The sequence below is a fragment of the Rhipicephalus microplus genome, unplaced genomic scaffold (assembly GCF_043290135.1).
Source record: "Rhipicephalus microplus isolate Deutch F79 unplaced genomic scaffold, USDA_Rmic scaffold_16, whole genome shotgun sequence".
Lineage (NCBI taxonomy): Eukaryota > Metazoa > Arthropoda > Arachnida > Ixodida > Ixodidae > Rhipicephalus > Rhipicephalus microplus.
The window spans coordinates 6,596,819-6,613,149 of NW_027464589.1; the positions used below are offsets into that span (position 1 = coordinate 6,596,819).

General features: G+C 44.3%; 1 protein-coding gene across 9 annotated transcripts in view; it reads right to left on the reverse strand.

The window, feature by feature from the left end:
• Window positions 1–16,331, reverse strand: part of Hel89B (histone acetyltransferase 1) — a 913,881-nt gene that overhangs the window by 169,609 nt on the left and 727,941 nt on the right. For all 9 annotated transcript variants that reach the window (XR_012888773.1, XR_012888774.1, XM_037419311.2 and 6 more), the window contains one exon: window positions 4,488–4,695. Coding sequence is in view for 7 of the 9 variants with exons in the window: in XM_037419311.2 (XP_037275208.2) it covers window positions 4,488–4,695 (208 nt within the window). In the remaining 2 variants the exon portion in view is untranslated. The remainder of the gene's footprint in view (window positions 1–4,487; window positions 4,696–16,331) is intronic.

Below are 16,331 nucleotides of genomic sequence, written 5' to 3' on the forward strand. Positions count from 1 at the left end.
CACGCTACCAGGGGTGAGACGGCCGAGGCTAAATTGGGAGCAGTTTTTGGAGCAGCAATATTTCAATTTTAGAGCAGGAGAATTTCGCTTCAGAGCAGTTGGCAGCATTTAATATGTCGTTTTGAGAGCTTGAAAATACAAATTGTAAGCAACGTGGGGGCGCCAGAGCATATTTATTTGTCTTTTAATACACATAAGACAAACAGATTCTGAAGGAAGTTTTTAAACGAATTATTGCCAGGTATGTACTGCACTACCTTTTTTACATACCACGTGACCTATCTAGCTCTCGTAACAAACATGCGATATAATACTTAAAAAAAGGGTTTGGTTGAAAACTGGGTTTCTCAGAAACATTTCAAAAAAATGCATTACACACAAAAATAAATTCAAAATTGTGATTGCACAAGAATCTTAGTTACGTAACAGAGGTCCTTCTCTTAAGACTTCCTATTAATATTGTCAGGGCTCTTTTCTGGCATATCACTGAATGACCAATTAACTCTGTTGGTGGTTGGAGCTCCATAAACTTAATTTGCAAAATCATTTGCAACAATGTGCCTAGTTTGCGATAATGAGTTTAGAGGTTGGATCTTTTCATTCTACCGATGCTCTGTTATACGATAACTGTTCATTGTGGCGTCCACCCACTTATTCCAACTCCATGTCATTCGAACGCATTTATAGTCCCCTTTGAGTTTGAATGAATGAGCCGTTAGTGTATTTACTGTATTTACATATTGCTTTCAATGATGAAGAAGCAAATGGCTGTGAAACCACGGTAGAGGCCTTCTTGAAGATGTTAAGCTTCTACTTGAGCAACACTTACGTATGGTTTAGAGACAAGATCTTTTTAGAAAAATTAGGTGTGTGCAAAGGGTGGAGGGTTGCTTTGAAGAAAGCAGCGTTTTCTTAAACAAGGTTTATACAGACTTGCGGATTGAGTTGCAAGCAATAAATGTATGTGGATGACCTCTTAGTGTAGCAAGCAGCACTAATCACAGATATTGCACTCTAATCGAAAGAGGCATTGGTAATAACACCTTAAGACCACTTGACCTATTTCTGCACTTTTTTCAACAATGTGTGTGCTCGATGTTTGCACCCCAGTCTAGTGAGCTGCCATCTAGAGGGCATAAAGAGCAGAATGACTCTGTCACATCAGAAGTCAGCCTTCCCTAGGTCATGTCAATATGCCCCTTCGTGAAGCTTAAGTGGACAGCCTACCTCAGGCAGCCCTGCACGTCGTCAAGTCTGGATCAAAGTGGCGGTTAATGCAGTGGTAGGAATGCCTTCCAGAATTTCAGAGCAGGAAAATTCTGCTTTTGAAGCAGCTACCTCTGTAGCATGCCCGGGCTTTCCATGACACACACAGAGGAAAAAAATTTAGCTTTAATTTACTTAAACGTTCTTTCAGTTTGCATAATCTTTTACTATACAGAAACAGCAAGCCCACAAAATAAGCACAAAAGTAGGATTCTGTACAAAAGCAGTGACATAAGATCGTGAAGCTAGGATATTGCACTAACAATAGCGGCAGCATGTAGATCATAGCAGTGAATATGCGCACACACACACACACACTCTCAAAGCTCGTTATAAAGCCTCCTTATTACGTACACACATACTGAGAACCTGCTGGAAATGCAGCTAACTATACTAAACGTAGAATGAATTAACCCCCAAGTACATAAGCGCGTGCTGGGTTCCCCTTCAGGAGGGGGTGGGGGAGAGGTTCATCGCAGTGTCTTTCTGTGATGTGATGAATTGGGCTGGCTCTGTGCTCCCCCCCCTCATCCCCTGTGTGCACACCTGTGACTACCTATTAGCATTTATTCACCTGTGCGATCACCGCTAATGAAGGAATACAGAGCCAAAGCAAACATTGCCTAAGGAACCTAACAGGAAACCATTTTTTTTTTGGCAATGTTCAGAAATGTTTGGCATTCAATGTTTTGGCATTCTTGCACGCGCGTCCGATGGCATGCAGTGGCGCATTTCGAAACTAGCGCTGAGTCCAGGATACACAGCCAATTCAGTGACTGCCATAATCGCAAAACGAACATAATCTGGCTGTCCGGAATAAATGTGCATCGCGATTTGCTACTTAGCGAAAACCGACAGTTTTTTCTTATTTATTTTTATTTTGTTGTGATTATTATTAATTTTTTTTACACGCGATGCGGTCACGGAGAACCAATTTAGTGGCTAGTTAAATCCAGCGCTTCACCTACTAGGCATACACACCGTGCAGAGCCCCTTTGGCCCATTCCCGTTTAGACCATGCACAGATGGGCCAAGAAGCACGTTGCGTTAACACAACGGTGCGAGCTTTCTGCAAACAATGCAAGGCAGTGCATGCTGAACACGGCCCCGCACGAAGAGTGAGCGGGAGTGATCAGTGCTACAGCACTGTCACGTAGTCGGCAGCTTTTAAAAGCGCGCAGTAGGCTTCAAATGGCACAGTACCACACACGTAGGCTTTTCGTCCGTGACAAATCATACTGGCGTGCTTTTCGGTAGTAGCAACATCGCCTTCATTCCTTGCAAATGGTTGCCAGAAAAGGCACCGCCGCATTCGCCCGGAAGTCAGAATAATTGAATGGCCGATTCAGTGCTTTTGCAGTGCCGCAAGTGAACAAAATGGTGACTATCATGTAATATCTGCTCACGATGCGTGCTGTCAACATTACTTTCGGTTACAAAACCACCTTGAGGCGCAGTAATGATGCGAATCAAACAAAAAAAATAAATAAAACCCTTTTGGAGCTGTATGGCGCAGTAATTTCCAGTTAGTGCAGGTTTCTTATCACTGCAGTTACTGTATTTACTTGCGCAATGAAAGCACTCACATAATAAACGCATTTCCAACTTTAGTCCTCAAAACTTAGATTTTTTTTTCCGCTTAATAAACGCGCTCCCTACATACATTCGCTCCAGTCCCGCTAACCGACACTTTGCGCCTCCTGACCTGTTGAATCTCTTCCGTAATTTAGTATTATCCCGATTCACCTTGGCCAACTCGGCTCACTCTCTCTCCACCCTTCGCCCGTTACTGCGAGTAGTAATCTGTGCACGGCACATCCTCCGTCTTTCTACCTGTGCGCCATAGCGAGGTTCACGAACGGTGCAACTGTAGAGACATGACAGCTGACAAACACACAACGAGCAAAAGTCACGAAACTGCCCGCGCCATCTGGCGGTTGCTTTCTATAAATACGAAATTTTAAGGCTCAATCACGTGCGCGCGATTTTCGAGCGAGAATGACAGGATGTGCTAGGGCAAAGGGTCATTCGACGCTATTATGTCGCAGGTTTCTGGAAAACCAGAAAATCGCTTGTCGCCCAGAAAAGATTGTGAGGACTTTTGCAACATGATAGCAGCCCCAATTCTAGCTTCATTTGTTCTCTGCACGTACTTCTCATGTGGAAGGGAGGCAGTGGCCTTATTTGTATTTTGTTGTTAATTTTGTTATAGAAGGTTTGTTTTTATGCTTCGAGGTAACTTGCTACAACGCCTACAGCATCGTCGTGGTTGTCATGCGAGGTTGCCGCAAAGTTGGCAAAGTGCATCGCAGTGCACGCTTCCGGGCGCCCCTTGAGATCACAGCAGATACCACTGTTGCGGTTAAACAATTGCGAGAAAAGATAGCGGCAAAACGCTTGTGTGGAGTGCGCAGGTGTCGTGAAGGCAGCTTGCACAAGATAGGGCCATCAACCACCCAAGATGGGTAAAGTGCAACATACACTGTTTCCAAACAGTGTATGGGTATGTCAATTGCGAAAGGCTAAGCAAGCAAACTTTTTTTGCGCTACTGCATTTTTTGCTCCTCTGGAAAAATTTTTTATAAAATTTACCCCACCTAATAAATGCACCCCCCAACTTTGCTCTGATTTTTCAAAAAAAAAAAAAGTGCGTTCATCACGCAAGTAAATACAGCGATGCCATATGTACATGCACGTCGGGTGAAGGAAAGAGCTCAATTATTTGGTATGAGGGTATTTTCTTGCGTAGGAACAAGCTAGCTAGGCTGCATTCAAAGGTCATTTGACAGCATTGTTGCAAAAAGTTGCAACCTTGACCGCCAATTTAGGTTGATACGATAACACTGTACAATGTTGTGTAGTCATGTGTATATGGCGGCCAGACTGGTGCGAATAATTAAGAAAACAGCAATCATCCTTGCTGAAAAAGACCACTAACATGCTTGGCTATGCACTGTGCTGACTGCTAACGCGAGGTGTGCTTTGCAAAAATATTTTATTCAAGCCCAGAGGCTGCATGACAGCTATTGACCTTAGGGTGCCCATCCTTGGCCATAATTGCCAAAGTAGGCTCAAAGAGAATGGCTAGGTGGGTATGCCGTGACTATGCAATGGCTGGGGTTATCTTAATGTGAGTAAGTTGGGTCCTTTTTTTGCCCCTTTCATGTTTAGAACTTTCAAGTACAGGTAAAAAGAAACTGGGTGTGTACAAAGAGACGTACCGGCTTCTTGCTCCCTGGAGGAAGACTTGGCGTCACGTGACTGCAAGATAGGGCGGCTGAAACGTTGAGAAAACTGCCGCTCTGTGCCCAGGAATCCCGGCATGAGAAAGTCAAATAGGGACCACAGGTCCAACACTTGGTTCTGGATGGGCGTGCCCGTCAGAATAAGCCGGTGGTTGGCCTGCAACTGCTTCAGGGCACGTGCCAGCTGCACAGACAAGAGTACTACAGCCAAACACAGTTATATCGAACCCACATATATCGAATTTTCGGGTATATTAAACTTGTAAGTTATCCCCTTGAAATTCCTTTGTAAAAAAAAGTAGAAATTTCCACGTTTATATCAAACGGTATTTTTATCCACCTTCGGATATATCGAACTGCGCGCGAGCTGGAAAGTGTGCTTTGGCACTCCCTCTGCCCTCCTCACGACCTATGCGGCAGCGCGGCTTCGCCTGTGAGTTGGAAGGTGCGTTTTGGCACCCGTAGCGCCCGGTGACCTCCACTGCCTCTGCGCGGCACCACGCCTCCGCCAAAACCTAAAACGCTCAAAAAAAAGGTAAGGGCAAGAGGGCTTGGACTGCACAATCTGAAAGTTGCGGTACTTTTTTTTTTTTTCAGTTGTCTTCCTCTCTTTCATGCTTTCTCCACCCACCCGTCGAGTTGGAGAGCAGCCACAAAAAAGCCGTCGTCCTTCTCCTTTTGCCTTTTTCAAATTTTTTGTTGCTGCTTTTTGCTGTTTCCCTCGCAAGTGGCCATCGCTCCGCGAGTGCTTAGTTGCTTCTGCTGTCGCGTCTCCTACATACCACCCCATGTGCAGCATTTATTTCTCTTTTGTGTGCACGGTGTGCAAAGCTGCTGCAGACTTCTTGAATTGTCGACTTCTCGTGTAGCTATGGCCAGTGTCAAGACACGCAAGACCCTTGACTTTGCGGTGAAGTTGAAGGCTATTCGGTGTGTTGAGGCGGGCGAAAAATGTTCAACCGTCGCAGATGCCTTCGGGATATCATTGAGCACTCAGAGTACCTTGTTGAAACACAAGGCAGATATCAAGGCAAAGGCGGCAGAGCAGCAAACATTGGGAGCCTTTCTCTTGTGCGCTTCTGCCCATGGGAATGTAGAAAAGGCACTCCATGCCTGGTTTCTAAAAGTGCACGCGAAGAACATTCTGGTGGATGGCCCGATGCTGATCACCAAGGCCAAATTGTCTGCCGCTGCACTCTGTGAAACAACTTCGCCAACAACAGCAGGTGGCTTCGCCGATTTAAGCAGTGCTACAATATCAGTGGCAAAAGCGATTCTGGCGAAAGCAAAGTTGTCAGCAGCCAGGACACCCAGCAGTAAATGATGAAGTGGCCGGAAATCTTCGCGAAGTTTTCTCCCGCAGAGATCTTCAATGCCTGGTGAGACTTGAAGACAGACATAGTGGTCAACTGTTTCCCGGCAGCAGTTTTACACGAAGTGTATGCGAACGACATTGTGGAAGTGGACTGCAATGTCCGGGCTGTTGCGAGCCTCGCTGTCGAGGACATAGCAGCTGCAGTCACAGGAACCCGGGATGCCTATGCCGACAGCTCATGTGACGAGGAGGATCGTCCGGAAGAGGCGCTAGCTACACACGCCTACTCCGCTGAGGTGGCAGCAGCATTCAACATCATTTACCGTTATATCAGCCACATGGAGGGAATGGGGCTATTGCACCTGGACAGCCTTGATAGAATCGAGACTAGCGTCTCCGACATTTCAAAAACGAAGAAGCAGGCCAAGATTAGCGATTTTTGCCACGAAAATAAATCATTCTGTTGCAGCGTGTGTGCGGAATTATTTGCCATTCTTGAATGCGCCTGATGCTGGTGATGATCCGCTACAGGTAAGTTTAAGGGGCCTCTACTTTTTTTGTATTGAATTTTTCACATATTTATCTGATTTGCGATCCCCTTCAAGTTCGATATATCCATGTTCGACTGTACTTGTAATTCAGAAAAATTCCTCCTCTTCAGGTCGCTTGCCTATCACAAATACAGTGAACTGAGTTGCTTGTGGGCCAACACCAATGCTTACATTATCAGGCATTCGTGTATGCTGTTTGAAGCATGAGCGATTCAGATAGAAGAAACACTGCACTGAGTACAGACAAAATCACATTATGTTCAGGGAAGTCAATTTGTAAAAAACTAAGAAAAATTGAAGTCCCAGTTAGCTTGACCACCGAAAGAAGAGTAGATGAAGGTTTATTAAAACAGTAGCAGTGAAAACAAGGGATCGGGAGTGACACATGCACACGGCACTGTGTACCTGTCGTACACAGTGATGTCTCATCTTGACACACTTTTCACGCTCAACGTGCAAACCATTCAGAATTAGGGAACCAGCGCTGGAGTTTCCACAATGCGGCGGTCAAAGCGCGCACTTCTCAGTCTGTTTCGTAGGCGAGAGTGGCGGCTGGTAGAGGCGGTGCAGGCACGCACCAAAGGGCGCTGGCAGTAGTGCTGCGTATTAAAGTGCCACAATATGTAGAAATGAGAGAGGACGCATCGCTGCAGGTTTTTCATAGCAATAAGCAAGGAGACGCACTGTATCTAAGCGCTAGGGCGAGCAAAGTATGTTAAGCTCTTGCTCTCCTGCCTAGTATAGACGAGCTGCCACGCCTGCTAGATTTAATAAATAGTGAAAACGGCCACCAGTAGAAACCAGGGCCAAACTGTCAAATTTCAACGGCGTTTTGTCGGAAACAAAACGAGCGTATTATGCAGCATACGGAATATGTAAAAAAAACGTTATCTGACCATCACAATCAAACTCCATCTGATGCCCCTGCATGAAGTGAATGATATGATAGGTGGGTAGTCTACACTGTTTGCAAACAGTTACGTAGAAGGAAAGCTGCCTTGTACACATGATTTATGCGGGGGCACGTTCGCCTAAGCCGCTGAACTGTTATAAAAGATGCTCGTGATCAATACTCGATGCTGAGATGCCTCTGTTTAACTTAATTTGTGCTAAAGACAGGGTTCTTGCTATAAATAAAGCAGCAGACTACTTGGAGCTTAGCTTTTTGGAGTCTTCCGATGCGGTAAGTTTCGTTTTCACTGGCTGCTGTGGCTAAGTAACATGGGAAATTACGCCTGACTAGAGAAGTATAAAATGTCATCGATTTTTACTGGTTTAGTTCGCCCTATGCACAATTTCAGTTTTTCAGCTTGCCTGCGTTTGCTTAAAATAAAGCTGTCTGTTCAACATCGATAATATCTAGGCTTTCATGTACTAAACAAGATATCGTTTTGAGGCACGCTGTAGTATGGGCATCAGGATTAATTGTCACAGCTCGGGGTTCTTCAATGCGCACATATACCGTATTTACTCGCGTTATGAACGCACTTTTTTTCTTGAAAAATCAGAGCGAAGTTGGAGGGTGCATTTATTAGATGGGGTAAATTTTATGAAAATTTTTTCCAGAGGAGCAAAAAATGCAGTAGCGCAAAAAAAAGTTTGCTTGCTTAGCCTTTCGCAATTGACATACCCATACACTGTTTGGAAACAGCTTTCTGTTGCACTTTACCCATCTTGGGTGGTTGATGGCACTATCCTGTGCAAGCTGCCTCCACGACACCTGCGCACTCCACACAAGCGTTTTGCCGCTATCTTTTCTCGCAATTGTTTAACCGCAACAGTGGTATCTGCTGTGATCTCAAGGGGCGCCCGGAAGCGTGCACTACGACGCACTTTGCTAACTTCGCGGCAACCTTGCATGACGACCGTGACGTCGCTGTTAACAATGTAGCAAGCATGACGAGGTCGTGGTAGCAAGTAACCAACATTGCAACAAGCTACCCTTGAATCATCAAAACAAACTGCCGATATCAAGATTAACGACAAATTACTGCCGCCGTCTCACTTCTAAATAAGAAGTGCCTCCACGTGTGAATAACCAGCAAAGTGAGAATCGGGGGTGCTACCATGTTGCGGAAATCGTCATGACCGATCTTTTCTGGGTGAGAAGCTATTTTTTTTTCTGATTTTCCAGAAACCTGCGACGTGATAGTGAAGAATGACCCTTTGCAACAGCACATCTTGTCGTCGTCGCTCTAAAATCGCGTACACGTGTTTAGGCTTTTTTTTTGGGGGGGGGAAGAGGGGGGGTGATATTTAGAAAAAGGTGAAAAGGTAAGAAAACGGGGTGTGGAGTGCACGATAACTGTCTCTCATGTGAGGACACCTTAACCGATACACTCACGGGGGAACTGGGAATGAAGGGACAGTCGGAGTGAAGAAAAAAAGTAAGCATACTAAAAAAGGAAAAAGGTGGAGTACGCAGGAAGCGGCCGACATTGGTTGGCGCAGGCAGTTTGGTGACTTTCGCTCGCTGTGTGCTTACTAGGTGCGATGTCTGTACACTCGCACCGCTCGTGAACCCCGCTGTGGCTCACAGATAAGACCGGGGACATGACGCGCAAGGATAGAAAGAAAAGCAATAGCCACGTGGCAACAGACGAAGGGAGAGAGGGAGCAAACCGAGGTGGTTGAAGGGGGTCGACTAAGTAATAAAAAACGGAAGAGATTCAACGGGTGAGGAGGCACCAGGTGTTGGTTAGCGGGACTGCAGCGAATGAATGCAGGGGGTACATTAATTATGTGGGGAAAAGAATCCAAATTTTGATGACTGAAGTTGTAAGTGCATTTATTATGCGAGTGCATTCATTACACGAGTAAATACGGTATCTTGGTTCAGAAGCGTTCTTTGTATAGGGCCCGTATTGATATATGGCAGCCGTGGTCACAAATCTATCCCGTGTCTTCCAGCATAGCAGCGTGATGCTACACATGCAGTGCTGCCCCGATGGCTTGCTTGATCAATGTCCACGTGCACACGTACCGCAGACAGAGTGTACATACCACGCCAGAAAAAAAAAAATTCATGCAGCTATTACTTCCTGTTCTTTTTTTCTTTTTTACTACTGAATTGGGCAGTGTGGTACTGTTGCAGCGTGGACTTATCCATGAGTATACATAAGCCTGCACTAGCTTAACACAAAACCCAGAACGCAACCAAAAAATGATGACAAGAAAGTCGCCATCATGACACAGCACTGTCCTTTCGATGCCAAATGCATACACGCAGTTTGCTTTGCAAAGCTTCCATTCGTTTTGTAGTGCTTTTTGTATGAAAGTAGCCTTTGAACAACTAAAGTAATATGAAACAGTCTCAGAACAAAACCGCACTTTGGGATAGGTGGAGAGATGCTAGAAGTTGTAAAAGAATATGTCTATTTAGGACAGAGAAGGATTGGCCACCCTGGTGCAGTATCTGGCCACTACCTCCCACATGCATACGTCAAATAACTTGCGACCCTCAGTCCCCAGCAGCTGCGAAGCAACTGACCACGGCGGCGGTCAGATCTGCAACGCAGCAGAGGGTGCTAAGAATCTCTGGATCCGGACAGGCCGCCATTGGAACCTGAACTTGGCAACGTTTAACACTAGAACCTCATCTAGTGAAGGAAGTCTAGCTGTACTATTCGAGGAGCTAGAGGGTGTTAAATGGGATATAATAGGGCTCAGTGAGGTTAGGAGGACAGATGAGGCCTATACGGTGCTACAGAATGAGCACGTCCTTTGCTATCGGGGCTTGGCAGACAGAAGAGAACTGGGAGTGGGGTTCTTAATTCACAGAAACATAGCTGGCAACATAGAGGAATACTATAGCAATAATGAAAGGGTGGTAGGTATCGTAATTAAACTGAATAAAAGGTACAAGATGAAGGTAGTACAGGCTTACGCGCCTACATCCAGCCATGATGACGCTTCAGTTGAAAGCTTCTATGAAGACGTGGAATCGGCAATGAGTAAGGTAAAAACACAGTACACTATACTGATGGGAGACTTTAATGCAAAGGTAGTGAAGAAGGAGGCTGGAGACCAGGCAGTAGGAGATTATGGCATCGGCACTAGAAACGCCAGAGGAGAGCTACTTACAAGTAGAATTCGCAGAACGCAATCTTTTACGGATTTTGAATACCTTCTACTCAAAACGAGAAAACCGCAAGTGGACATAAAGGAGCCCTAATGGCGAAAATAAGAATGAAATAGACTTTATAATGACTGCACACCCAGGCATCGTGCAGGATGTGGAAGCGGTTGGCAAGGTACGATGCAGTGACCACAGAATGGTACGGTCTCGAATTCGCCTAGACTTGAGAAAGGAACGACAGAAACTAATACGCAAGAAGCCAATCAATGAGGAAGCACTGAGAGGGAAAGTACTGGAATTCAGAGTCTCGCTTTAGAACAGGTACTCGGCTCTTAGTGAGGAAACGAACCTTAGCATAGATACAATGAATAATAATCTGACGAGTATCATTACGGAGTGTGCAGGGGAAGTTGGAGGCAGGGTAGTTAGACAGGACACTGGCAAGCTTTCGCAGGAAACGAAGAATCTCATTAAGAAGCGCCAAATCATGAAAGTCTCAAGTACAACAGACAAAATAGAACTGGCAGAGCTTTCGAAGTTGATTAATAGGCGTAAGGTATCCGATGTAAGAAGGTATAACATGGAGAGAATTGAACACGCTCTGAAAAACGGAGAAAGCGTCAAAGCAGTGAAGAGGAAACTTGGGATAGGCAAAAATCGGACGTATGCACTAGGGGCAAAGAAGGCAAAATAAACACCAATATGGATAGGATAGTTAAAATAGCGGAGGAGTTTTACAGAGATCTGTACAGTAGCCGAGACTACAACGACCTTAATACTATAAGAACTAGCAGTAACCCAGATGACACCCCACCAGTAATGATAGAAGAAGTCAGAAAAGCTTTGGAGAGCATGCAAAGAGGAAAAGCTGCTGGTGAGGATCAGGTAACATCAGATCTGCTGAAAGATGGAGGAAAGATTGTGTTAGAAAAATTAGCCACCCTGTTTACGAGGTGTCTCCTGACGGGAAGAGTACCAGAGTCTTGGAAGAACGCAAACATCATCTTAATACATAAGAAAAGAGATGACAAGGACTTGTGATGAAGAAGAAGCAATATGGATACTGCGCAATAACTAACAGCGTTCACGCGCTTGATAGCTCCCGTCAGACAGGCGTTCCTTGTGGTACACAGCCTCCTGATAGTGGCGGCGCTTCCGCGAGCAGTACCTCTCCGGAATCATCCTAGCAATCTCTTCCCAAATCCAATCTAAGCAACGTATCGTTTTTTTCACCAACATTCGAAGCGTCATGAATAAGCGTGCCACCTTCTCTTCAGCCATCGATTCTTGCTCAGCCGATATTATCGTATTAACAGAAATGTGGCTCTCAGCAAAAATTAAAAGTAGTGAAGTATTTGACTGCGATAAGGCGTACAGAACATATCGTTATGACCGTGACGTCCGTATCGGTGGGGGCGTGCTCGTTGCTGTCAATGAAGCGTTTAATTCCTCTATGGTTCCGATCAGGTCATCCTTAGAAATAGTATGGGTGCGAATCATTTTTTTCTGTCGTGACTATATTTTGTGTGCATGTTATCAATCCCCAGCTCCTTCCCCCTCCTTTTGTTCTGAACTTCATGATGTTCTGAATCTGCTGATTGTACGCTATCCCAATTCCCCCTTGATCCTTATGGGTGATTTCAATTTCCCCGGTATTGTATGGCGTGCAGACTCCGTTAGCGTAAAACAAAACTTACCAGAAAATATAAAATTTTTGAATTTGTGTACGGACTTTAACCTCACTCAGCTTGTTCTTGAGCCCACGCGGTCAACATCAACCTGTTCTAACACTCTAGACCTCGTACTTACAACTTCACCTGATCTCGTTTCTTCGATAACTTATCTCGATGGACTAAGTGATCATATGTTACTACATTTCACCGCGCAAGCTCATCGCCCCTCGAGATCTAAGGTTTTCAAAATTATTAGGGATTATTCGCGTGCCAACACGGCACTAATTACAGCAGAAATAGAACGTTTTACCGAGGAATTCATAACTAACTTTGAAGAACGATCTGTCAATGATAACTGGTTGCTTTTCAAAAACAAATTATTATGTTTGCTCAACGAACATGTACCCACCAGAAGGATTTACACTAAACCCCGCCCTCCTTGGTTTAGTTCCACTTTACGCCGATTCCGCAACAAAAAGAAGCGTCTGTTCCGAAGCGCTAAACGTTCTAACCTCCCCAGCCGTTAGTCTGAGTACTATAGCATAAACAAGGAATATAACAACACTGTTAGCAACGCAAAAACAACATTTTTTAGTTCCACACTGCCTGCTCTTCCTTAGACTAATCCCCGCAAATTTCGGAGCATAATGAGAGGTGAATCTCGATCTAATATTCAATTAACACTGTTAGCAACGCAAAAACAACATTTTTTAATTCCACACTGCCTGCTCTTCCTTAGACTAATCCCCGCAAATTTTGGAGCATAATGAGAGGTGAATCTCGATCTAATATTCAATTAACATGTTCTGACCTGGTTGTACCACCTGACCAATGCTGCACGGTTCTAAATAATGCTTTTTCTTCAGTGTTTCAAACAACAGCCCCTTCATTATATTCCCATGTACCCCATGCCGATTTTCCGCCCATGGAACCTATTTTTGTTGGCTGGGTGGGCTTAACTAGGCTAATTCAGAGTTTAAAAATGTCTTCTTCTGCAGGCCCCCATGAAATTTGCTCTAAAATGTTGAAATTAACAAAAGGGTATTCATCCATTGTCCTTGCGAAGCTTTTTCATCAGTCATTACAGTGTTCATCGCTACCCGCTGATAGGAATTCCGGAAAGGTGGTTCCCGTCTATAAGTCAGGTAACCCGCATCTTCCAGAAAACTATCAACCAATATCTCTCACAAGCATTTCCTGTAAGCTACTCGAACGTATTATTTTCTCTCATTTAATGGACTTCCTTGAAACAATTTCCTTTTTTCATCCTTCCCAACACGGCTTCAGGAGAACATTTTCATGCGAAACTCAACTAGTATCTTTCACTAACGATCTCTCTGCCAATTCTGATGAAGGTTACGACACTCATTGCATTTTTCTTGATTTTCATAAGGCGTTCGATACCGTTTCTCATGAACTTCTCCTCGTTAAAATAAATCAATTGAACCTTGACCCTAATGTGCTTGGCTGGATTAAGTCCTTTCTCTCTAACAGGTCGCAATATGTCACTGCTAAACACTGTTCTTCCAATACCTCTGCCGTAACATCAGGGGTGCCGCAGGGCTCTGTGTTAGGTCCATTGTTATTTTTGATTTATATAAACGACCTTCCTAACTGTGTTAAGTTTTCAACCATTAAATTATTTGCTGATGATTGTGTGCTGTATTCCAAAATCAGTAACCCAACTGATTCTATCAGACTTCAGAATGACCTAGATAACGTGTCTCTTTGGTGTCGTGACTGGCGGATGAAACTTAATTCAACAAAATGTAAAAGCATGCGTGTATCTCGAAAAACTTCAGCTTCTAACACTTGTATTTATCTTCTTAATGATGCTCCCTTATCCTCAGTGCACTCGCATAAATATCTTGGGCTTAACATTACGAACAATCTATTCTGGCAGAAACACGTCGAATATGTCACTAATAATGCTAACCGCATGCTCGGATATTTGCGACGAAACTTTTCTTCCGTACCCATGTCAGTGAAACTAAACCTTTACAAAACGTTAGTACACTCTAAACTGGAATACGCATGCGCCATCTGAGATCCCGGTCAAGTAACCCTAACTCTCACTCTAGAAGCCGTTCAAAACCGCGCAGCCCGTTTCATTTTGTGCAATTATTCCCGTCATGCCAGCGTCACAGCCATGAAAAAAAACTCTGAACCTAACCGACTTATCGTTCCGTCGAAAATGCTCTCGCCTCTCTCTTTTTCATAAAATTTATCATTACAATCCATCTTTAAAAAAGAGCCTTCTCTCTTCCCCCTCTTACATTTCACCTCGTTTCGATCATTGCTTTAAAGTAGGTGTGGCATTTTGCCGAACAAACCACTACAGTGATTCCTTCATTCCCAGAACAAGCAAAGACTGGAACTGCCTTTCCGCTGCCACCGCATCCCTCATCGACGCTGCAAACTTCAAACTCTCCATTTTGCAGCAATTGTAACATTTCGCTTACTTTTTGTTGTATAACCCCCACTCCTTTCTGTAAAGCCTTCGGGCATGGAAAGTATTCAAATAAATAAATAAATAAATAAGAATTACAGGCCGATCAGCTTGCTCTCTGTAGTATACAAGCTATTTACAAAGGTAATTGCTAACAGAGTAAAGAAAACGTTACAATTCAATCAACCAAAGGAACAAGCAGGATTTCGAACAGGCTACTCAACAATTGACCACATTCATACTATCAATCAGGTAATAGAGAAATGCTCAGAGTATAACCAACCACTATACATAGCCTTCATAGATTATGAGAAGGCGTTTGATTCAGTAGAAATATCAGCCGTCATGCAGACACTGCGGAATCAGGGCGTAGATAAAGTATATATAAACATTCTGGAAGAAATCTACAGGGGATTAACTGCTACCATAGTGCTTCATAAAGAAAGCAACAGAATACCAATCAAGAAGGGTGTAAGGCAGGGGGACACAATCTCCCCAATGCTATTTACCGTGTGCTTACAGGAGGTTTTCAGAAGCCTAGAATGGGAACAGTTAGGGATAAGAGTTAATGGAGAGTACCTTAGTAACCTGCGCTTCGCCGATGACATTGCATTGCTGAGTAACTCAGGGGACGAATTGCAACTCATGATTACGGAGTTAGACAAGGAGAGCAGAAAGGTGGGTCTTAAAATTAATCTGCAGAAAACGAAAGTAATGTACAACAACCTCGGAAAGGAGCAGCGCTTCGAGATAGGTAATAGTGCACTTGAAGTTGTAAAAGACTATGTCTACTTAGGGCAGGTAATAACCGCAGAGCCTAACCACGAGATTGAAGTAACTAGCACGAGATTGAAGCAACTAGAAGAATAAGAATGGGGTGGAGCACATTCGGCAAGCACTCTCAAATTATGACAGGTAGATTGCCACTATCCCTCAAGAGGAAGGTATATAACAGCTGTATCTTGCCGGTACTTAGCTACGGAGCAGAAACCTGGAGACTTACAAAGAGGGTTCAGCTTAAATTGAGGACGACGCAGCGAACAATGGAAAGAAAAATGGTAGGTGTAACCTTAAGAGACAAGAAGAGAGCAGAGTGGATTAGGGGACAAACGGGGGTTAAGGATATCATAGTTGAAATAAAGAAGAAGAAATGGACATGGGCCGGGCATGTAGCGCGTAGACAGGATAACCGCTGGTCATTAAGGGTAACTAACTGGATTCCCAGAGAAGGGAAGCGGGTTAGGGGGAGACAGAAGGTTAGGTGGGCAGATGAAATTAAGAAGTTTGCGGGTATAAATTAGCAGCAGCAAGCACAGGACCGGGTTTACTGGCGGAACATGGGAGAGGCCTTTGTCCTGCAGTGGACGTAATCAGGCTGATGATGATGATGATTATGATGATTTAGGACAGGTTGTAATACCTGAGCAGAACCATGAGAGTGAAATAACAAGAAGAATAAGAATGGGGTGGATCAAATTCGACAAGCATTCTCAAATCATAAATGGTAATCTGCCACTAACCTGCATCTTGCTAGCACTTGCCTAGAGAGCAGAAACGTGGAGGCTTACAAAGAGGGTTCATCTTAAATTGACGACAAGGCAGCGAGCGATGAGAAGAAAAATGATAGGTGTAACCTTAAGAGAAAAAAAGAGAGCAGAGTGGGTCAAGAAACAAACCGGGGTTAAGGGTATCATAGTTGAAATCAAGAAGTAATGGACATGAGCCGGGCACGTAGCGCATATGCAGGATAACCG